At 38.2% G+C, this 25127-nt stretch overlaps 1 protein-coding gene across 4 annotated transcripts in view; it reads right to left on the bottom strand.

Moving 5' to 3' along the window:
• The window catches only part of HELZ (helicase with zinc finger), an 87792-nt gene that overhangs the window by 10999 nt on the left and 51666 nt on the right, over positions 1 to 25127 (bottom strand). For all 4 annotated transcript variants that reach the window (XM_054083153.1, XM_054083154.1, XM_054083155.1 and 1 more), the window contains 13 exons: positions 23621 to 23799; positions 21946 to 22064; positions 20976 to 21121; positions 18417 to 18564; positions 15327 to 15510; positions 14386 to 14614; positions 10152 to 10356; positions 6069 to 6120; positions 5072 to 5265; positions 2521 to 2731; positions 1946 to 2022; positions 1192 to 1759; positions 577 to 817 (listed from right to left, as the gene is read on the bottom strand). In XM_054083153.1, coding sequence (XP_053939128.1) covers positions 577 to 817; positions 1192 to 1759; positions 1946 to 2022; positions 2521 to 2731; positions 5072 to 5265; positions 6069 to 6120; positions 10152 to 10356; positions 14386 to 14614; positions 15327 to 15510; positions 18417 to 18564; positions 20976 to 21121; positions 21946 to 22064; positions 23621 to 23799 — 2553 coding nt within the window. The remainder of the gene's footprint in view (positions 1 to 576; positions 818 to 1191; positions 1760 to 1945; positions 2023 to 2520; positions 2732 to 5071; positions 5266 to 6068; positions 6121 to 10151; positions 10357 to 14385; positions 14615 to 15326; positions 15511 to 18416; positions 18565 to 20975; positions 21122 to 21945; positions 22065 to 23620; positions 23800 to 25127) is intronic.

Raw genomic sequence — 25127 nt, 5'->3', positions numbered from 1 at the left:
AATCCAGCCTTTACAATACATATGATTAGAGCTGATGACCACTGGAACCTTTTTTCTGTTATGATGCTCAATAGCTTCCTTTCTTGCCCCTCAAATGCTCCATCTCAAGTATAAGCTTTTAAAAAACAAAGGCTTTTTTGAAAAGGAAGAAAAGGTTGGGATTTACTGGGGAGCAGTGTTTGAGGAGGGGCTGGTTTGTTTCTTCTCAAGCATGTAAATCTGAGCTAATTCAACTTGAAGAATTTACAACTTAAATAGGCCTTAACTATTCTCAGACACCTCTTTTATTAGCACAAGGTCGTTACTCTCTATCCATTCCTTATTCCATAAATACAGCACTGAAAAGCTCCATAAAAGTATTTTTCCACTACAGCTTTACTACCCAACACACTAACAGAATAAAGCACAACACATAATAAAAGCATAGTCGTAAGTCAGCCTGCCAACTATTTTAACCTCTATAATAACAGCAGCAAAAAGCAATACCTTTAAGTGTCTTGCACTTGATCACAGTGTTACAGATAGGTGCCCACTGCTCAATTTTATACAAGCTCTGATGACTCAGTAAACAAATACCTTGAATATGTTGCCTCTGTTTCATCTTCTGTATTACTGGCAAGTTTCCAGTTTGCCCTAACTTGCTGCTGTTGATGCAATCCAATTGGTTGCTGAGGAAGATGTGGTAGATGAGGATGGTGATGGTGTTGATATGGAATAGTGCCTTGACTGAGAAAGGCATTATGTTCATTCCATTGCTGTAACCTGGCTTGTTGTTGCTGCCTTATTGTTTCCAAAGCTACATTTCCATGCATACGATCTATAAAAATAGTTTTAAAAAAAAAATTTATCTAATGCCCCTTTTTAAAGATCTTTACGTAAGAAAAAAAAAATAAAAATACTTTTTATACAGTATATTCCAGGGCCCATTATATACTAACTGCATTGCAGTGTATAACCTGGTTATTTAAATCATATGGAAAATCATATAAACATGAATCTTCTAATAAAGTGCTGAATATTCAAACATGCCTCAAGCAGTAAATTATGCTCAATGACATTACTTATGGAAACTAACCCAACAATGACCCAAATTCAGAGCAATATGCCTGAAAAGGTAAATACCTCCTTCATTTTCACTTCAATGTAGTTATAATTGCACACTGTGAATTTAAATAAAGGAAAGTCACCTACCTAAAGTGTCCCCTAAGGGCATTCCTGATGGATTCTCTTCAATGAAGTTGTTCAAGTGGGCTGGCAGAACGGGGTTGTGCTGTGCAATAGGCCTCAAAGGATTATTGACTTCTTGTAACATAGGTGGGGGGTGTTGTTCTGAAATCACAGCATCTACAGCAGGAGAATGCGGTCGGTGGGGAATTGGATTATTAAAAAAAGACTGGCTGGGGCCTGCCTGGTAAGCAGGGGAAAGCTGCGAAGGTTGTGGAGGCTGCTGATTCAAATGATTATGCTGCTGAACTACCTGGCTTGGCTGGAGTGGCATTTGGTTTTGTTGTTCAGGCAAATGATGCTGTTGTTGACTTAAAAGGTTTTGCTGCTGTTGCAGAGGATATGGCTGCCTTGGTATCTGTGACATGTGCTGGAAGTGGCGATTGGGAACTGCATACTGAGAGTGGGGTGGGGTGAGATGGAGATTCAGCTGCCTGGGGTTAAGATTATCTTTGCGATGAAATTTAGCGTTAGGATAACCAACACTGGAACGTGACTCTGGGCTTCTATTCTGACAATTTGCTTCTAAGTCAACCTAGAAGAAGAGAATGAAAAAACTTTGAGAATTCACATGAAAATAAACAAACAAAACCATGCCAGTAATGAAAAAAAAATCTTTAAAAGAGGGAATATTAAAAAAAAATAAGAAAAATACAACACAACCCACAAACAAACCATAAAACAAACAAAACGGCAACAAACCCAAACAAGACAAACCCACCTGCTTGGGTTCCACAGGTTTCTTCTCAGGTGTTCGAATTTTATTGATTTCAGGTCCAGCAGTGTTTTCACTTTTACCTAAAAGCATTAAGAAATAATTTTTTGTTTCATTGGAAAAATCGCTATTTTGAGGTTTGGGTTTTTTACCAGACGCAGGACAATTTAGACTTACTAGTTCAGCATTTACACCATTATGGACAATTATTTAATACCATTTACCCAAATACCACTTTTCCTCTAATGTTCGCCATTTATTCCTTAATCATTACTAAGCAGTTCTTCCAATTTAATGCAAATAACATCAGCAGTAGTTAACACCGGACTGCAGGACAGACAGACCGATTACACACTCAAATATACACACAGCCCAACTTTGATTACTTCCTCCTCTGAATCTCCCAATATCATAGTTATTTCTCTTCGTAATGGCAAATCACATGTTATTTCTCCCAATTCCATACATCCCTTGATTTCACCTAGGGAAAGTAGTATAAAATACCTTTTCACAACACCCTATTTGGAGTACAAACTCCATTCAAAGCAAAACTAATTTGCAGTGCGATTTCAACAGCTCACCATTTCGATTTTGTTCATGTTGCTCCTTGTCTGGATGCTGAAGCTGCTGCTGCTGTCCTAGGCTAACAGGTGAGTGATGTCCCAGGCCGTAAGGTATAGGAGACCCACGCCCATGTGCCTGTAACAGGTTCATATTATATGCCATAGCTGCTTGATGAGTAATGATTCGAGGGTCAACTGCAAACCTACCCTGATACCCCGTCCACGGTACCTAGAGAATTTAAAAGAAAGAAAAACAAAAATATCCGGTCTGTTAAGATACATTAAAGGAAGTAAGGTAATGAGCACGCTGATACTATGTCAGTCACAAAGAGTTTTCCATGCATCAGATGACCTGACGCACTAACACACAATTACGTGTGATGCTGGAAAGGGCAGGCCTAGCAGCAAGGGGAAAAGAGCAAAGGGGCAGGAGGACTACCCTGGGCAAAAAAATTTGTGTTAACCCCAGTCTTGTTTCAGTGGCTTCAAAATTCAGAGAGAAAAGACGGACAAATTGTATTTTAATAAATTTTAGATTAATCTCTTCTCTAAATAAATGTAATAGAAGTGGGTGAAGTTTAAGAAAATAGAAAGCCCTTTTCTCCTGGTAGTTAAAAGACACATTAGGCTGCGTCTCAGGGGGAACACAAAGAGAAGCCTCTATTCTAAGGAATTAACTTTATGGTCCTTTTACCACACAGTGCTGTAACCTTGTAGCACAGAACGAGCAGGCACAGCACACCTCTGTGCTAACAAGACACCTAGTGACGATAACGGGGCTTACTGGTGCAACCAAGAGATTATCTGCATGTTAAGAATGACAGGGTCACTCCAAAAGGTCTATGCTACACACGCTGCGGATCATCTTCCTAAATATATGAAGTAAAATCTACCTCGTGAAAGCATGTAAAAAAAATGAGGGATTTGACAAAGTTTTAAATGTTATTCCTAAAAGGAATGCAAAGGAAGACAGCTCTGGATCAAATTAGTTCAACCTCGCCCTGTGGGGAATTTATTAAGAGGAGGAGAATGTATGAATAAGAGGAGAGCGCAAGGAAAGTAATCATTAACACTCAGGCTGACAAAGCATCCTTTACTGGTGACAGCAGACAACCGCCTCATGGTTTTTTTACCTTGGATATGGAAACTGCCTTAAACAAAGCAGAGAACATTTTATGTTACATGAAACGTAAACACAGTTTCTTCAGTCCCCACTTGTTTTAAGCGTAACAACTTTCATGCATTTCTTTTTTTAAATTAGTATTTGCCCTTGAAACGTGCCCTTTGAACTTTAGCTTTAGGCTATCATTGCATCTCTACAAGCTTCTCTTCAAAAGCAGAAGTCTCATTAGTACTTCAGTCTTCCCACTTAATTATTTGAAAAACTCCCTCCTCAGGGAAGGTGAGCACAAAATACTTATTTTTAATACATTTCTTTTGATTGGAAATACATAAAAATATATTAACCTTGGAACAATAAGACAGAATTTTTTAAATTATCTTGGTTTGATATTAATATAATGTGAGCAAGCACAACAAAGATACAGCTGCTGGCCTTCTCCTTGCATTTAAATTTATTCATCAAACACAGATTTCTAGTAAGCCAGGAAGAAAGAAAATTCTTGACCTAGCAAAGAAAACCAATCTACAGCTACCAGCTGATGTAAGAATTACAACTGAAAACACAGTTTCTGCAGCAAGTCCCCTACAGAGCATCTATAATTCAAGTTACAGTAGAGGATTTATATAATTATTTAAGGCCAAATGAACTGTATGCCAACATTTAACATTACGCATGGAATTAAACACATCTGCATGTGTGGGTCCCATGTCCTTCATATCTGTATGATCCTTCTGCAGCCTTTGTTCTTTCCTCCCCATCGTCCTCCTGGAATATGTGACTGGGGGGTTGTTACAGATAAAGCAGAGATTGCTTCTTTGACTTCTGTAAGTTTTGGTGAGATAGTTTTATTTGTAATGCAAAATTCCATACATAAATGTTGCCTAAAAGACCTGATTAGGGATCTTCATTGTGTTCTCAAATATCATAAAGGAAAAGGATTGGAGAGGAATCTGGTTTGCTAAGAGGTTCTGGAAGGGGAAAACATCCCATTATGCTTATTTTTCTTATCACTTCCCTTCAGACACCTTGCACTGCAGGCATCCAAAGCTGCTCATGTAAACTGTATGAAGCCAACGAAGAGAAACAAGCTCTGTCTGGATCACCCATGTCTCCCCAACGATTAAGAACTGGACTAGGCCATTAATTCAGATGCAGCTCTCTCAAGTCAGATGAGACAGATCCCACCGGTGTGCCTAAACCTAGAGCAGAGAAACTACACCAGATTACAGGAACATAAAATTACTTTTAGGCTGCCTGCAGTTTTTCTGTGGGATCAATGTTTTCTGGCAGTCTTCTGTACAACCACTCCCGGAGCCGCCTCACCCACATATTTGAAGTAAAGCGCTGAAGACCCTTGCAAAGTATTCACTAAATGATTTCGCCATTCACTTTTGTGCATACAATAATTGAGGGACAGTAAAGAACTCCCAGAAAATTAATACTTACAGGCAAAGGCACAGACATGACCATATTTCCTCCATAGACAGCAGGTACATATAGAATACTTGTCCCAGTGTGTGGATCTATCCTTTGAACAGGACTTGGAGATTTCCCCAGATTGGGGTGAGGTCCCAAAGGAGGAGGGGGAGGAGTATAGGCTCGGATAGGATTTCCAATTAGAACAGAAGGATTGGGCTGGACTGAAAAGAAAGAGAAAAAAATATATATACCTATACAAAAACAAGATATGTACACAAATAGAATATCATGACTACCTATTTCTGTTTCATTTTAATAGCATGTATCTTTGTAAAGCATGTGTGCAACACTAACAGCGTAGGTCTGATACACAGAGAGAAAGCATTAATCAAATCCTTTATCCCATTTCAAAAAATCTAAAGAGGCAGTAAGTTTAAGTTGAGATACAGAAAAACACGTAGCTGGTAACTGCATGAATGAAAGAACGCCCCAAACCAAATAAATATTCTGACAGTCAGAGTAGCTGTTAACACTGCATCAAAAATAAGAATCGTGCTCCTCTAGCAGGGAAGACAAGCTTTAAATTAATGCTTTTCCAAATTAATAACAAAATTAGGCTGTTGCATGCTACCTTGCAGAAGTATGATCAGTAAAATCTGGATATACGACAGCACGACTCAAGTTCAAAGTACATCATAAAACAGTGCATGCAATATAATGTCCTAACGCTTAAGCAATACACCAGCTCAGTATTTTACATTACGAATTGCAAACACATATTCTTAAGAAGCCAACAGCAACGCTATGTGAAGGCTCTAAAGTCACCGTGGACATCACCTATAACAGGACAGCCTCAGAAATACCGAACGTCTTTAATCTGCTGCCCAAATGCACACAAGAAGTAAACAGCTTTCAGATAGAGAACAGACCAGAAACTCGGTTTATGTCAAACTACTATCAATTCACTGAAGCCAGATCAGCATGAGCTCAGAGGTATTTCTGCACTAATAGCACAGATACTCACCAATACCATCAGGTGGGAAATGGTCGTTCTGGTTGTGATGATGGACCTTGCCCTTTAAAGGTAAAACAGTAACAGTAATGCTTTGCATTCTTACAGAAATCAAACTTTTTGATTTCAAGTAAACATCATCATTAAATACAATAGAAAGCTTGAAAGAAGTTAGTCCGCATTTTATTCTTACACACTCAACTGTCCAGTTCCATCGCATGACTATGAATTCATGAAGCTGGACACTAAACATCACTAATTCAATTAACCAGTGGGTCACTTCCAGTCCCTCAGGGAAACTCTTCCCTAAGGCCTGTATACAGATGTAAGCAGAGCTAAAGCAAGCTCCTCCGAGTCACCATTCTCACCATGTTATTTAGAATCAGAGAATGGTTTGGGTTCAAACAGACCATTAAAGCCACCTCGTCCAACCGCTCTGCAGTGAGCAGGGACACCTTCAACTATATTTTCCCAGTGTCTCACTTCGTTTAGAGACATCACCAGTACTAACAGAACCCTCAGAACCCTCTTCCATGGCAGCTCTTAGTGAAAGCATGATACATTTTCTTCTCCGGTGTTTAATTCAAGAACCTTGGAGACAAAGTAGCTGCCACCAGTTTTACTGAATCGGTCACCCAGTCTCATCAGATATTGCTGCCCTGTCCCATCTCACGTATCTGCTTCAGGACTGCTCCCCCAAAAGCACAACATAGGAGAGTCAAGAACCAGAGTACCTTGGGGAAACTGTTTTCGCTTGGTGAATTGTACATTAGAAAATGAGGTTAACAGAACTGAGCTACCCCTCCTCCATGATCATGAGTTAACAGTATCAACTAATTAGTTAATATTCATAAACTGTAAGCACATATTCAAATGTCCGTGTGCTCTTAAGTCTTTTGGAGGATACAAATACCTTACTTAATCTGGACCTAGAGTATATTCACATATATAAAATAAACCTAAAACCCCTTTGATGCTGCAAAAGTTTTCTTGCCCAGGAGATAAGTCTAGGCAGTTTTCCAGCAGTCTGAACAAATTAGTCAGGGTACAAAGACAGGTTGTTTGACAATGTTGACTCATGCATAAACCAGACTAAAGAACTGGTCTCTGAATTCTCTTCTCGTTTCAAACATGAATTATTGAAAAATAAAATAATAATTGCCCTTCATTGCAGTACTTAAGCAAAAGAAACCTGTTTAATCGCTAACAAGAGCAAGATTCAATCTAAAAATGTAAAGCAGCTACATGCCTTAATCACTCATGGTTAGTACAAGGCATTTCTGCATCTGTTATGCTGTCAGTTAGCATCAAGCCGTGTGTGCAGAGGTCTAACAAATCTCCGTTCTACCTACCACACTTGTATTTCATGGGTGTTGTATTTTTAGAATTGAAATAGCAATTACATAAATTCGTAAGAATAGCTGTCCTCTCAAACAGTACCTTCAGCATGTAACAGTACCAGACTGGTAAATACAAGTCGACTGGGGCCATTTGTAAGCTGGAGAAGTAAGATGCTGGCTTTCTTTTGTCTTTTAATAGCTTTGATGGCTTAATGACTTTATAGAAGTCTATTAATGACTTAACCATTGCAGTTTCTCAAAGATTTCCAGATCAAGGTACCCATCTACAGAACACCTTAAACCCACACTTTAACTGATGGCAATTGAGAGCACAGATACAAGTAGTCTCCTCTAAAACCTTGCTCCACCTTCAGAGTATAAAAATCCACATTATGTAAAGGCACTCAGAAGAAACTCAGACCAAGATTTAGGTGACTTGAGGCAGGTAACACCCTCGTCACTCCTAGGATCCCACTTTAATCAACAGACAGGAGAAGACTGTATCCTCCAGAGACTTAATCAGCCCCGTGGTACCCACTGACTGTACGCAGTATCTAGGATGACGATGGGTCCCAATTAAGTGCCTGAATCCAGGCCGAAAAGCTGGAGCACAGGCAGTGAGCGGGAGGTAGGCAGAGCTGTAAAATTCAGAGCCTTATTTACTGTACACTAACTACCTTGTGGGAGTTCTGAAAACTTTTCATTTCCACATCATCGCCTTTAAGAAAGGCTGTGCCTGTCCAGCTCTGCCTCTCCTTCCACACTCGCACATCCCAGCCAAGCCACGCAAACACAGGTGAAGGCAGACGCCCTCGGCCAGGGCTGCCGCGCCGCACAGCAGCCCACAGCCAGCCAGTTCCATATTCGCCGTCTGCTTCTCAGAGCGACAGGACCAAAATACTGTTTCTTTAAAAAAATAAACAGCAAAGAGGTTTTTAACCTCCTTAAGAAAATCTAATTCTGCTGAATAAGAAGGTGCCTTTTTTACAAAATCACTTTTCACCACCTGTGAAAAAACAAGCCCTGACCTGCACAGATGTCCATAAACTCACCAGAAAATACAGCCTCAGAGGCTGTTCTCATTTTTTCAGCAGCACTAGCTTTTTAATCTTTCATGTTAAATATTGTACTTAGGCAGTCTAAATTAAGCAAAGCTAACCAGCTGCTTTTAAAACTCGAGCAAAGGGAAATATATCGCTTATCACAGCCATTTTCTGTGTATGTTTGAGTACTACCTGCTTGCCTTATTTCTGTTATCGCACATGCTAGCTGTCAATTGTATTCAAAGGGAAGAGATTTCATCATAATTATGATATAGGTGGTTAAAACACTTCAGATATTGAACTGAAAATACAGTGCTGGCAGTTTGAAAGCGTCTCTTCTGATTTCTACAGCACAAGCGCTTGGTTTACTAACAAACTGGAAGGAAATACACGAAACCGTCTATTCACAAGACTCTCGCTTCCCCCATCCTCCTTTTTCTAATGTACTATACCTGCATTTTCCAACATTTTTCTTTCATTTGAGGGAACAAAAATATTAACAGTGATGTTCTATTATTAAAGAAAATGCATTCAAGGCTGAAGCACTCATGAAAAGCGACAGTGCAGCAATGACAAAGACAATAATTTTTTAATTCACGGTTTTCTGTTAGCCTAGTGTTTTGACACACGACGAGATGCTTTAGAAATCTGGTGTTTGTTTCAGAAAGTAATGCATCTTGATGAAGAAACCAAATGTTCTCACTTACAAGCGCTCTTTTGGGAAGAATTGCCAAAGGGAAGGCTTTCCTTTTTGTACTGTTAAAGTTAAAAATCTTGTCGTAAAAATTTCATTTAAACGATACAGCCTGCAACCAAAATGTAAAGCTATGGAAAATACATCAGTTTCTTCCTTCTCATACAACAGAATTCATCACAAAGCTGACAACCTGCATTTTAGTTGCATCCCTGAACACAATTCTATTAACTTATAACTCAAATGATTTTGAAATGAAGTACAAGGAACTATCAAAATAGAATTAATTACTAATATATCACTCCCCCAAAAAGCTCAATAATTTCATATTCTTCTTTATCATCCTAAGGAAGGTATGTCCTGTCATGTCTTCTTTTACAGTGAATGGTAATTGCATCTCTCTGCCCTCTTGGTGTTAAAGAAATCTGGTCCTCTGAAGGACATTATCAGTGAGCTAGTCCGAGCAACATACTGGTTTACAACATACTTTTAATTAAATCAAACATGTATGTTACATAAGTCCCTGAATTTTAAATGTGATTTTTAATTCAAACTAAATGACTTCTGACTATTATTTTGTCTCTTCCTTATAGCCCTCGACACTGTCTGTACCAACCTGTTGTTTCTCAGGGTACGGTCAGAGCACAAGCTGCTTGGGATAGGGATTGCCTCTTGTTCAGAGGGTTTAATTTGGCTTATCTAAATATCGAGGCCAAGATCCATGGTGGAAGTTTATCAGGGTCATTGCAACAGAGTCAATGAACAAGACAGAGATACACAAGTTACACATCTTAGTACGGAAGGTTTGGACAACCCCAAGCTATATTGCTAAATACATGCCTAGAGCTCTTGCTTGAAAATGCTGAGGATCCCTCTGGAATTTGCATTCACACCTGATTGCATTGATGCCATTTTAAAACAACAGCTTGTTCCATAAACCTTTTACATCATTTCTCAAAAGGCATTTCTACGTTCACTTTAACTTTCTGACAAAATTCATCATCGGTAAAAGCTTTACCTTTGGTGGTGACTGTTGCTGTTTAGTGGTATTCGCTGAATGTTGATGCCGAAGCGCTCGGGGGATAAACTCGGGAGCCAGTGGGTTCAACACGTAAGTTTTCTTTAACTCCAAAGCTTCCAACTGAGCTTTGATCTGTTCAAATGTGATACCATGGAGACTTTCATTCTCATGACACAGGGCAATAAACCTTTCCCAAAATTTCCTATGGAAAAAATTTTTAGAAACAATAAAAAGAAGTAAGACTCGGTGGCCGAGATTTAACATAATTGTGTAGCATTCTTATTTTTCCTGTATGCTCATTTGACACACTAAGTCATCCATTCTGCAACCTGACCCACACATCTGAACCCCACAGCATAACACAAAGCTCCCCAGTCATTTAAAATGGACACGTGGGTCTGTCCACAAGTATCAGATCGGAGCTCTGGCTGTACGTCATATTTAATAATAATGTCATGAGCAGGTCTAGCTTGGAAGTTTTTTCCTAGGAGAGCAAAGATGGTGAACACAGTGCTTAAAATTCTGGAAAGTATGTGATTTATGGAATTTATTAAAGCTCAAAGAATCACAGTCAGATTCAGAGTCCCTGAAGATGCCAAAAAGATACTATGAATTTAGGCAGATCATTCAATTCCAGCGTCAGAAATATAAAACCAGAGTTGAGATATACCCTCAAAACTACTCTCGTGAAACACTTCAGAGTCACATGAAGATTAACATGTCAGGAGTATCTAGAGGGTCTTTGAGATCCTCCGGTGGAAAACAAATAAAACCGTAAATTTTACTGCGTGTCAGATATTTCTCCAACTCATAGAAGAAATTTCAAGCCACCAAGACAACTATCAGGTGACAGATGACTTTGTTTATGAAAATTCTGTATCCAACCTTTTGAAGGGCGGAGGGGTTATTTAAACCATGTAATAAAAGAACATTCCTACCTGTCTTCTGTATTCTCATGATGTCTTTCTATTGCTTTTTTAAAAAAAAAGCCTTTACATTTTTAACATCCACAGCAGGAACTGTACAAAAAGCTTATGCTTATGATGATTCTATTGGTTTCTTTAACCTCAAAGGAACTTTTTTGGGTGAAGCTACTTAAACTTAAAAGACATTTAAATAAGAGCTGAAGATGTCACTTTATAAAAACCGATTGAGCTGACTTTGTTCCAAAAATCACAAGTAATGAAAGCTATTGAAAAAAAGGATTAAAAAGACAATGATCTTAAAGGTGTGCTTGACTAAACTCATTCCAGTTCACCCTCCAGTCCCAGGCTCTCGCCCATAAGCAAGCACTGTTATTTCAGTATTATCTCCCCAAAACTTGGGAGAATGTGACATTGCTGCACACTAATTTTAACAGTGGTATCACATTTTGCTGAGTAGCTGCCCTTTGTGGAATAAAATAAATGCCTTTCTTGCAAGAATACTGTAATATTACTGATGTATTTAAGAATTCAAAATCGTTTTCCCTAAAAGACCATCTTCTGTTGTGATTTCATAGAGGCAAGAAATGCTCTTTTAAAATTCAAGCAGCAAGATGGCCCTTTTTGTGCATTATGCTGTAAGGCAAATATATCTTGCAAGATTTTAAGTGAGGATTAAAAACCAAAATGAAACACTTCACTGGGAAGCTTTAATGATGGAAATCCCTCTGATCAGTCAATCCAGTCACCAAATCTACTGCCAAGTACCACAAATCCACTGAGCACTTTTGCTTAAAATGCCCCAAGCAGTCTCTCTACACATGGAACGCTTGTACTGGGGTGTAAGAACAGAGAATAAAATACCGCTGTCTCTGTCTTACAGTGTGCTCTGCAGTTTAAAGGGAGTGTCTGCCAAAAACAGCCCTGTCTGGTCCGATTGGAACACACAGAAATGTAATGATTACCCTGGGCATACTTCACAAAGCTCCCTACCACTACCATTACAGAGCCCTGACTCATTTTGACAGGTATTAGAATATTTATAAAATTCAAGTACTCTCTAAACTTTTTTGAGGTCTGTTTTTCCTAACGAAATGTCACTTCTTTCAGACTTCTGTACTCCTGTTGTACTAAAAAAGAACCATCTTCCTAGCAGCACGCCTGAGCCCCTCCAGCACTATTTTCAAAGAGTGAATGTTCAATTATTCAGTGAAACAAGACAATGGCGTATTGAAGGGAAAGCTTGAGATACGTCTTAATAAAGCTCCAGTGCTCCTTGTTTCTTAATTATCTTTTTGTTTTATAATTTTGAACACCCATAAGTATATAAACAGCTGCTGGCCTTCGAAAGGCAAACTCAGTCCCTAACTGCCAGGACTGTTATGTTCCGTGCTGGCAGCCTATGCTTTTATTTCAGGGAGTTTTTGGATGCCCTATTTCAGATATTGTGAAGGAGCCATACTTGAAGAAACTGATGAGCTCCCACGTTTGAAAACTGGGTCCCATTTGGGTATCTAAATTAAAACCTTACCACTCAAGCTTATGGGAAAATTCCAGAGATTGTCGTCCTCACTGGGATTTAGACAGACCAAGAGACATGGTCATCTCCAACAACAGCTGCATTTAAACAGATGGTTAGAGAACCAATACGGTCCTAAGTGCTAGCTAGACTAACTAGGGACTAACTAACTCTGACTTAGGTAGCACTGCACATCGCAAACCACTGTAGGGAAGAGAAGCAAAATTCATCAACTAAGAGTAATTTCTGAACAAGCAGTAAAAGGAATTTCAGTGGGCACAGCACAGCAAGCTTTACAGCTAAGTCATGGATCTCTGCAGCTGACGAAGTGGAGACTGCATTGGCAGATGGTACCAGACATTGTTTGTGGATTGAGTGCTCACAGGGCACAGAGCTCTTTCTCAACAGAGCGCTACATAAACCAGATCATGTCTTAAAAAAACGAGCAGGTAACAGGAAAACTGAAATCAAACCACAACCATTCTTTCTCTTTTAATAAGATGTCATAAGCAGTTCAGAGCAGATCACTGTATTTGTGACTCTTGACGCGTCACCAGCAGATAAGTGGTTAAATTCAGATTATCTGTCACAAATGCAGTAAACAAAGGTTTGGTTTCCATTTGGGTTTTTCAATTCTACCTTTGAAAATGACATTCATTTTCAATACAGTGGAAGAACACTGCTCAAGAAAGCAGAATACAGTGTAGGTATAACAACTGAGTAATACCCGTATTTTTAGCTGTGTATGTACATAATAATGTAGTCAAGTGCAGTCTTTCCCTTCTCCAAGAAATAAGCCCCAGGGTTTATCTCTGATCATCTCAACATTTCAGCTCTTCCATCAAAGAAGAAACCTTTGAAGAACAAGAGCTTGGTATCCTTAACATCAGTGTTTACAATTCCCAGCATTTTTCACATTTCTTCATTTAAATCCATAAAAAGTAATTACACTCAATTCTTAATGAGTTTTTTCCTATTGCTATGAAGACATGTAAAAACATAAATAATGGTTTTCAAGTCTTCTACCTTCATATGACCACCATATTATTCAACTTTAAAATACTACATTACACCACAATTTTTAACCTCAAATTACGTATTACTTTTACTTATTCATAAAATTGTAAGCATTACACCAAAAAGAAACCACTAAAAATAAAATTAAGCACCTGCAATTGTTACTGTCAGGCAAAACTTAAAGCAACTATAAATACATGCACAGATTGCTTATCAACAATCAGGTGGTGGATACCTCGCACCTATCTCTGAAGGTTGTCACACATGGTGACACTGTGACTTCTGGATAAGAATGTAAAACCAGAACAACAAAAAAAACAGAACAAATGAAAAGCCAGATGCTCTTCCCTGTCAGCAAGGGTTTTGCTCAATGGACAGAGCGGCCCTCGCACAACTGCACTCTTCCAGATCCAGAGGAGACTTGGAAGATGGCATCACAGGAATTACTGTAGCACAGAGCGACACTGCTCAGTCTACACACAGCTACAACTGTGCCTGCTCGGCCTGAGGGGTGAGCTTCAGCAGCACACTTTGGACAAGCTGAAATCACATCTGCAGATTCCAGCCTCTGCAAGAGTTGGGACTACAACTCTATAGATATAAATGTCAAGAATTTCAATTTCATTACACAGTCACTTTAAGGATTTAAATACATTGTGTCTTACTTGTCACCTAGAAGAACATCCACCATTTTACTGAATCAATCAGCCATAGATAAACATGTTTTCTAGAATCTTGAGCCCTGATTAACTAAGGAACATATATAAAGTACCTGCATCTTCCAATGGAACACAAAGCAATTGGATCTCCCACCACAGCTACCAAGGATTGTGCTCTTGTAATGGCAGTGTTGAGAAGTTTGTAATTAGACAGAAAACCATAATCCAAGTCTTCTGTTGAATCCTCCAGTAACTGCTCTTTCCTTTTAATTGGTGTTTGCTTATGTTTGCACGTATGCCGTGTCCGTACTGTGCTGAGAAACAAAACTCTGAACTGTTTTCCTAAAATGAAACAAAAACCAAACGTCTGAGATACCGTAGGTATTTCTGCCAGTAACACAACCTGACCGGTGCACTTGCCAGCCAGCTTCTCACACCTAGATACTCTGAAGAATTGACAGCTACCCTTCGCATGAAGAGCTTTATGCAATAATAATAAGATATTATTAATAAGATATATAAAAATTTTAAAAGATACATTATAAATAGCATATTCTATTACAAGAATATTCCCTCTTTAAAAAAATTATTTTTCATCTTGATAACAATCACTCCAGAACTTTCTGAAATGCTAAATACCTTTATAACGTTGCTAATCAGCCAATAACAAAACTTATATTTATTTATTCGACCTTAAAAAAGAAAGTTCTGGACATTCTTGTTTCATATTTATAAATTTCTCAACTATATTAATATCTGCATGAAAAAACAGCACACACCACTCACTGTCACTCAGTCACTTTATTATCTTCCTTTGTTTATTACTGACTAAAACCGCAACCTAGCAACAGGCAATGCCTACACAAAATTCTTGTTACCAATGGGATTCCAGGAACAAATACCTAGATTTGTGGACCCCTTTTTAGTCTGTTCTACCAATGCAAAAATCAGTAAGACATTTTGAGGCTAAAGCATTGTTACATTTTTATTTGTTATTCTGTTTTTCCCCTTACAACAGAAATTAGAGTTACAAATAACACTATAGATTACTTACCCTGAACATTTAGCACTCTCTCCACACTGACATCTGACAGTCTTTTTTTCCGAAGCTCAGCCCGAATTCTGAACACTTGATCAGCATACGGTGTTACGACACCTATACTGCCATCGTCCAACTTGCCCCAGGCAACAGGCCATTTTCTTCTCAATTCTTCAACACGCTCTACTACTTCAAACACCTTAAAAGAATGTTAGAATTTGTAAAAGTATGCTCCATTGAAGATCATTCTTTCATATGAAAAGAGAATTTGAATTTTAAAGCTCTAAAACATTTAAATGTTACAGTATTACGTAGCTGTACTGAACAAGCAATGATAACATCGTAGTCTATAGTGATACTCTAAAATATCACATATTAAATCAGTGTATTAACTACACAGTACCTTTTTTCATCTTGAAATAAAAGTTTGCCCCAAAAAATGTCACATTTAAAGTACAAGCTTGGAAATTATATTAATAACCTCAATTTTCATGCTTACGTTCTTCTGAAAATGTCAAGTGCAGTAAGACCTTTCTTATCACACTTTATCTGTTTTCCATAAGTAAATATACTGCCTAAATAGGCCTTATTTTATTTTTATTCTGCATTTTACTTTCATTTTGTATTTTATATGTGTCAGATTAGAGTTTTATATCACTACAAAGAGAATATGTAAGCCTGCACGCAGTCACTTCCCATTCCAAAGGATACCATCAGGAGTTTCAGGTTACCCATCACCTGCCAGTTCATCTCTATGATGGTATTCCTGAATAACTTTATGGAATATATGTGGGTTTGTTTGGGGTCTTTTAGCGCTTACATTCAATATGTCACTTAATAAATGTCACTATGTCGTTCAATACATATCAATCCAGCTATTTAAAGCGCGATAATTGATGAATTATCGTGCTTGAAATAGAGAGGGGCTATTTATAAAGGCTTGTGGGGATAGGACCAGGGGGAACGGGTATAAACTGGAGAGGGGCAGACTTAGATTAGACATTAGGAAGAATTTCTTCACCATGAGAGCGGTGAGACACTGGCCCAGGTTGCCCAGGGAGGTTGTGGCTGCCCCATCCCTGGAGATGTTCAAGGCCAAGTTGGATGGGCCTTGGGCAGCCTGAGCCAGTGGGATGTCCCTGCTCATGGCAGGGGAAGCAAAACTAAATGATCTTTAAGGTCCCTTCCAACCCAAACTATTCTATGATTCTACAAAGTCAGTTTTCTCATGGCATCACAAGTGCAAGCTCAGCCTCTCAATGGAAGTACATCAATGGTCTTTCCCAAAAGAACCTCAAGTATTCTGAACTTGCTTCTCCCTGTTCTTCCAGTTCTCTTTGGCTGTGGGAAGAAGGAATTTAATGCTCTTTGTTTATGTATCATCTCTTCTTCAAACTGGTAAGTGGGAATTCAAGGAACTTTTGTGGACATTTCAGAAACAAGAAAAGTGATATAAATCACAATGGCACACATTCTCATTTAAGAAGTTTTTTTTTAAACTTGATCTAAGCTGGAACAGATAATTCAGAAAATCAGGAACTTAGGAAAAAAATCAGGAGGAAACTAATAAAGAAAAAAGATCTGTCAATCCTTACTAAGTCACAGTTTATTTTTTGATATTACAGATCTTCAGAGGGCAGCAAAATACATGGCTGCTTTTGAGAAAGTCCTGAATATAAACTTTCGCAACATAAATTCTTGTCTTTAAAAGTTAGTTCTACTGAGAAAGGAGATCGGAATAAACTTTGGTATCTATAGAAACCGTAGCACAAATACAACGATCTTTTCAGGTATTTTATCAAGCTTCTCTGAAAGTATATCGCTTCCAGAATTGTATTTGGAATTAACACCATATGAGGAAATTTTAGAATTAAGGCCATAAAGGGAAACCGTATTTTCCAGATTAATAATTAATATAGCACCAATGAACCATAAGATGCCCCAATGCAAACGTCCATTAGGGATCACGCAGCAAATATCTCCCTCATCATCTGAATGTCAGCTTTTCATGTTGGTGTTTAAGCAGCTGTTGTCCTTCACTTCTGCCTGTAGCTATTAATGACTCACAATTCTCAGACAGTTACTCGGCCACTGAAGATATTTTTAGGTTTTTTACAACTTCTTTTAAATGGCAAAGCAATCCAAGTAGATTAATGAAAGTAGTCAGGTGCCCTCAGTCTTTTTCAGTGATGTGTCCACAAGTCATGGGAGCTTCTTATTTAAGTAGAGATTTTAATACAGTAAAGAACGCATAACAAGTGCGGCGTAATAACAACAAAAAGGTTAAAAATTGGTGCAGGTCATCTGATGCACATGATAAACAAGGGGAAACACAGACAGCTTTGCAGAGCTTCGTAACAAACACTGCTGCTAAACGGCAACCTCACTTCAGTTAAAATTCTTCATAAGTTTAAGAAAATTAGTGATATTTGTTTTTTCTTCAAATGTGAAGGTCATTTTTAAAGGCACCTTTTCTCGGGCCGGGGGGGAAGAGTTGGGTCAAGAGTCAGGGAGAGGGGAGGGATATTTGGTTTTGTGGGTTCTGGGTTTTTTCAACTCTAGGGAAGGAATGAAAAAGAATGAAAGTAATTTTTGAAGAATAAAAATAAATCTATGTGAAACAAGCATATTCAGAATAGGTTCTGACCGAGAACAAAATCTCATCTGCACACGATCAGTTAGCTACTGATCCTCAACACATTAAAGCAAATATGAAATGTTACTCCAGAGGACTCTTATCTGAGTGGGAACATTTCTACAACGGTGAAAGAAATGTAAGTTTTACTTCAAATTGCAGTTACTCTCAGTTGCTAAGATACATCCATCAGGCTGTCACAAAAATTATCAGGAAAGACATCCTGAAGAATGAGCCTGAGAGAACTCTATGCCGCTTGCCATTTGCAAAGGAAAAAAGAAGATAAATTGGTGGAAATGTTTACTACAATTGCAACGTTCGCTATTTCGTGTTTAGCAAACTCAATGTTCCGTTCTCATAGTAGGGGACAATTATATTTATATATTTATAATTTATATTTATAAACCAATAAATCTGGGGAGAGAGGAGCTTTAAGAAAATAATCAAGAATAAAGCCAAAGAAGAGTTACCTCTGCATTATTATAAAAAGCTGTACTATTTTTCTCTTGCACATCTTCTCCACGTGCTGTGAAGAAAGTCAAAGGGTAGAAATCTTTGTGTGCTGGCTGCTTTCCACTTGCCATCAATTTGCCTTCATAGAAAAGTTCAGATGTATAACTGTAACAAGGCAAAACAGAATAAAATGTGGAGTCTACATATGAGCTCACTGATAAAACATGCAATTACAAACTAGTTCATAAGGAAAATAGAACTGCTATTCGGCATCTTCAAGTGATTTCTCTGAACTGGTATTTTCATGCTACAGACAGAGCAGAAAGCATTAAAAATACGCTTTTCCAACACTTTTTCTTCAAAGGCAGTACTTCCTTCTAATCTAAAGCCTGACAGAGTTATTAACGTTCTCACTCATGTTTCACTCAGAAGTTCTGATGGCTTGAAACTGGGCAAAAGGCACACTTGCTGCCTGGCACAGGCTGCTCCCCAGGCTTGCTAGACAAGGAGTTAAGAGCTGTTGAACTTGGAAGACATATTTACTAAAGATTTCATGCACACTGAGCACAACACAGGCCAAGCGTTCAGCTTCCAAGCAAGCTTCTCCTCTGTGACTTCTACTCCAGCCTACGTCACTACTCATCAGAAACCCAACCAGAATACACTTCCTCTGCTGGCAGCAGGCATTACAGAAGCTGGCTGACTGAAAAAGAAATGAGGAAAGAACTCCTTTCATGGGGAAAACCAGGAGGGAAGAAGGCAAATTAAACGGAACAAGACAAAATGCCAGCAAGAATAGCTTTGGTAGGATGAGTATCAGTAGGACTGTAAGTCCTGTGTGCTACTGGATGCACTACAGAGCTAAACTCCAGCCTTAACATTCTTTGGTATAGCTCTGTGGATGTAGAAACATGACCACAGCTAGACATGAAGACAATACAAGCAGGAGACCATGCAATCAGTGGGTCCACTGAGTTCTTCCAGGCTTCCAACTACCATAGTTTAAAATGTAAGTAACTGGTCATGGGAAAGATAGTCTGCTACCAAATCATCAACAAAAAACTACAACTTGGTATTGACCAGAACTGGCTTACACTGAACAATCCTGCAGAATTCCCAACTCTTCTGTGGACTGAGTTGCAGCAGCTCACCCACTGTCAGCGAGCAAAACAAACAATTTATTCTACAAATTAATTCTTCGTAATGAGTTCTCATTAGAAAGTAAAACATCCTTTCTACAAGGATGTTTTTTCCAACTGCAGCTCCAAAATCGGGCTGAACTAATGGCTTGTGCTTTCCTTAATTTCACTTGGTCCCAGTACTTCAGTTAGGTAGGTATGATTAATGAGCCCACCATGCACCATCTTCCTTCACTTACTTCTAAGTGCCATGGTCCCATTTGTCAGGAGAAAATCCACATTATAGAAAAAAGGAGACTTGAAACAATCTAAATGGACCACCATCAGAGTGGTTAAGCAGGTTTCTCTCCAAACAGCCATACTTGCCAGTGGAATTAGGCACATGGGACTGTCACGAGACAGCTGACTGGCCCCAGCAGTAATTCTGCAGTGCACACCTTGGCATTCAACACAGTGCATCCTTCCAGGAACCCACTGTCTGAACTCCAGCTGCTGAAGTGAACTGTCATTATCCTTCTGAGGCAAATTTCATGGAAGTGATCTCTACCCAAAAGCTGAAACAATCCCTTCCTTTTCAGATTTACTCTCATTTCAAACTTACCATTTCAAGGAATGTGTAAGGAATTTAGCATCATTCAGTCTATAATTACAAAGCCCATAAAATGAAGACAGATCAAGCTGTGCAACAAAGTAAGTTACATTCTCACTTTTGATTCCCCAGAGCGCTTAAATACTTTTGCTTTGAACACAGTGATAACCTAATTAGTGTGACTGGATACCAACATAATATTCCTCAGTACATATTTGAGCCAGGATTTAAACTTTAGCATTTTTCCCCATGATTGCACTTATTCTTTCCAGAACAGCTCATGGATGAGCTCATTACACTAGCAGCCATTAGTTTATCATAGCATAAAAATGCAAACCCACTGATTAATGTGTCTTGACAGAAGTAATAAAAAAAAAAAAAACAGGAAAGAAACATGCCCAGAAAAAAATAGGTCAAATTTTGCTCATAGTTGTTTATCCATATGTTCCTTACATTGCACAAAGCTTATCATTCCAAGACAATCCACCCCAGAAATTCACAAAATCCTGACGCAGTTCAAAGAAACACAAAGCCTACAGAATATCCTGCAAAACGATTAAAAAGGGAAAATTAGCTCCTCTTCTGCTTAGAGCTCAAGTCCTGCAGCCAAGGTAACCCCACCTGAATGAGGGGTCTGTAATGCATCTACCTAACAGAACTCCTGGTTTCTCCTCTAGCAGACTGAGTTTCGACTTCATAACAAAGAATTACTCTACTAATTAACTAAGATTTCATTAAAGAAACGTGGAATGCTTCCCTCATTAATCAGTTGTGCTTGGCTCAGAGTTGTTCTGTTCATTCACACCAGTCACGGAAAAGCATGATACAGTGAAAAAGTTCACACCTACTTGATGATAGCTTCATGGGAGCGATAGTTCTCACACAGCAAGATCCTGCATGGGAATTCTGCAGGGTAGTGCTCATAGAGCCGATCAAGCAAGGAAACATGAAGGTTTCTTTCCCTGGCAAATTCACTGTAGACAAAAGGACTGAGCTGTAATAGACACACACATACAAAGAAAATGTAACTAAATATGTGGAGTTGGAATTTCATGCTCCTAAAATACGTATTTTGCATCAAAACAAAAATGCAACCTTCCTATTACTCTAATTCATAGTTGGAAGACGTATACTACAGCTATTCCATAGAAACGCCCATCCCTACTGTAAAGGTGACAAAAGATCAGGATGTTCTTAAAGGAACAAGAAAACCTTCAGTAACCATTTAAAGAGGAGAGAAGAACCCTTAAATATTTTTATTCTTTGTGGCACAAACACAACCAAACCTGTGTTTGGAGTGACATCACACTACTACTCAGACAAGCACTTTCGAGTTCAGTTGCCACCACAGAGTACAGATCAGAAAATGAGAAAATTTGTGATATAATTTTCAAAGGTTAAACAGAAAGTCTTTGGGAAAACTAAAACCCAAAGGGCCTCATTACTATTACATTAAACTTCTGCTGGGTTTGTTTAACCATAAAAGCATCATCTATTAGAGCAGGAAAAGCAGAACCAAAGATGAGAGGAAGAGAGAGGAAAAGATTTTTCAAATAAAAGGTTGAGTGGGCCCGAGTCTGTCCTGTCACAGATTTTCTATGTAACCTTAGACAACTCAGATGCTTCGTGTTTCAACTCCCTTACAGTGAAACGAAGACAACAGCATTTTCTCACTTAGCAGAAATACTCTGAGTCTATGTTACAGCTTATGAGGTATTCACATACTACAGAAATTTGGAGTAGATAAATACCTTAAAAATATAAATACAAACATTATATATATATGCACCTTACATTCAAAAATTCTACAGCTCTTACCTGCATATGGTCTCCAGCCAAGACAATTCTTGTGTTTTTATTTGCTAATGCTAGAGGCATAATAGTTTCACACTCCATAGCTTGCGCAGCTTCATCTAACAGAATGTGTGTAAAAAACCCTATAAAACACAGATATCAGCAAATAAATGAAACTTGAAATATGATAAAATAAACAGTGATAATAATATAAGAAAATGTACTGGAAGTTCTGTATTCGGATAGTAACCAAAACTAGAAAAAATAAAAAAAATCAGTGTGTCTGATACAAATTAATTTCTAGCAGCTCCTCGAGACCACACAAGCAATTTCCAAACCCCTTACATGACCAACAGCAGTCAACTGACTGCCAGCGAGATTAGCAGTAACCCACAGACCCACGTCTTTCTTCTGATATCCATGAAGTCAAACCAATATCTTACCTGGGCTCTCCTTATACCAAGAGAAAAAGTCTCCTGGCAGACCTGCCTTGGGAGGTTTCTCAAATTTGAAAATGTTTCCATCACCATGAGGCCTGAAAAGCTTTGGAAAATGACCACGAAAAGGACTTCCTCATGTATTTAAGTCCTATTAACTACCTGATATACCAAATTTCCCATTAAATTTGCACACCTACCTGAGCACTTTGCTGGTTAGGGGCTTTAAGGAATGTTGGAGGGGAGAAGGAAAAGAAGTTGAAGGTAAATTTAAATTCAATCTTATGATAATATTGAACTAAAAGGTTTGTTTGAGAGGGAACTGTGCGCTGGATAACATGCACTTGAAAAAAACTGGGCCACAGTAGACTTATATCTTATGAAATGTAAATTCAGGATAGGAATAGAAGTAGTTTTACATATTGACATATATTCTAGTTTGAAACAAAGTACTAGAGGACTTAATGTACCATCCGATTAAGATAATATACATAAAAATGTCACAATTTTCTTTGGAAAACATGAATTTCATACAGCTGCACACATTACTATGGCATGACTGTACACAGCTCACTGCCAAACAAAGCAGTTGCCTCCATCAGAAGATCTGAAAATATTTACCATAAATTCTGCATTACTTTATTCCACTGCAACAAACGCCTAAACATAGCCATAAAAAAATTAACTTCTGTAAAGAAATTCCACGTTCTTCAAAAAGCAGATGGATTTTATTAGGAGATCGAGAAAACAATAAACCCTAAGCAGCCTCTGCCCCAATACGCTCAGTCTAATATATTTCAGTTTAGAAAACAACCGTAGAAGTGTCACGTTAACATATCATGGGTTTGCATGTGTGGGAGTTGTTTGCAAAGCTAAACAATTCACCAAACAAGAAAAATGCTCTCTGTGTGTATTTATGCTTACATGCTCCACTGAATAATGACCTTAATGAGGATAATATTCAAACAGTTTTCCCTCTTGGATCTCAGAGACAGCAGATCATAGATAGTACTGCTTTTTTTATTTCTTTTTTTTTTTAAATAAGGAGAAAACAGAATAAGCAAACAGTTAACTTGAATTCTAGCAGTTAACAGCTTTGTAATAAACATTTATTCATTAAAAAAAAAAGAGAGAAGACCATTTATTTGTGTATTATCATTGTTTATTTTTTAACAGTTCAAAGAATTAAGTGAGGAACTGACACTGGTAAGAGGGAGATAATTCTCAAAGCACGGACGCTTCCTGTTTAGAAATGATCTTACCTGGTTCAAGGTCCAGTTGACATAGATACTGTGATGTATTTAAAGTAACAACTACTACTCGCTGCTTAAGAATGTCTTCTTTCTGTGGCATCTGAAAGGTGGAATGTGTGCTTGAAATCAAACAGTACTGATGCACAACTGGGTGGACAGTCTTCACCCAGCGATTTCTGAAATATACCCTAGAAAAGAAAAAGAGGGCTTATTTTCTATACAGTTTGAACACACTGACAGTTTAATATTTCAAATACTAATGTTCTGTTTTCTGATAAATAAGAGTAATCTTCAGGGAGCAAAACATCACAACGCTGCAGAATCACATGCTAAAATGCCTGGGATTTCTCCTTCCGTTATTTGCTGCAGTGCAACACTACGCACACGAAGAGTGACCAAGGATTAATTCACATAGGGAAGTCTGTAAATTCTTCCTATGTTTAAGGTCTGTGACCCTCGCATCAGTGGCTATTTTATTGTAAACTATCAGTAAACTCCTTTTAAATAAATATCTCCTCAGATAAAACAAAAATACAGCCCATAGTCTGGGAAGTGACAAAGCTGCAGCGATCTGCACATTTAATCAACAGCAGCCGTGGGATCTTGGGGAAAAAAAAATTCAAAAGACATTAATAAAATCCTGTTCTTCCTTTTACACACACTATATGTCTTCTAAGAACCAAACAGGAAAAATATTAGCTTTTTATCATGCAGGGCCATAGTTATGATACAGTGTATAAAAGAATGAGAAAACAGCACCAAAAAAGATGTCTACAGTCTAAAATATTGGGACTTTGTGAGCAAAGCACTGGGCTTCGAGTACCCCTCCATGACACACCAGAGAGTTTTAACCACCGTATCATGAGATCAATGATGAATTTTTCTCAGAAAGTGATGAAATGTTACAGCCAGTCTAGCTAAATGGAAGAAGAACGAGGAAGACAGAGACTACGCCCCAGAAACTAGAGTACAAACAACTCCACCGAAGGGATACAGATACACGGCACCAGCTGAGGATCTGCATAAAGATGTCAAAGGGCTTCCCTACACGATGTTCCTCAAAACTATCGTCTGTACCAAGAACTGTGAATCCAAAGTGGAACCTTTAAACTACAGGAAACTACTGTACAGATATTAATATTTAGAATTAAAGTTATTTTATTTCCAAAGCAAATTAAGATAAAACAATTAAAACTCATTTCAGTTATAAATATGGTATTTAACGCTGTTTGGTTTATCTATTCTATATTTATTTTCTTATGATTAATCTCTCCTGCACCCATACTACAAATCATCAATAAAGTACTTGAAAAAGTGTAACTATGCACCTAAGTGCAAAAGACAACGGCACTGGCTAGACTTTGGATATTCTGTGTCCACTCACGTTTGAAATTTACTGCTCAGTCCCACATAACATGAGGGAAAAAATTAGGAGAATTATATTCCTATATTTTATTAGGAGTGTAAGAAGTTTAGTTTGTGAATATCCATTTTGGACAGTAAGTCCAAAATGAAA

This window comes from Cuculus canorus, chromosome 18, assembly GCF_017976375.1.
Source record: "Cuculus canorus isolate bCucCan1 chromosome 18, bCucCan1.pri, whole genome shotgun sequence".
NCBI lineage: Eukaryota > Metazoa > Chordata > Aves > Cuculiformes > Cuculidae > Cuculus > Cuculus canorus.
Note: the sequence above shows the minus strand (reverse complement) of the source record. Positions and strands in the feature narration are given on the sequence as shown.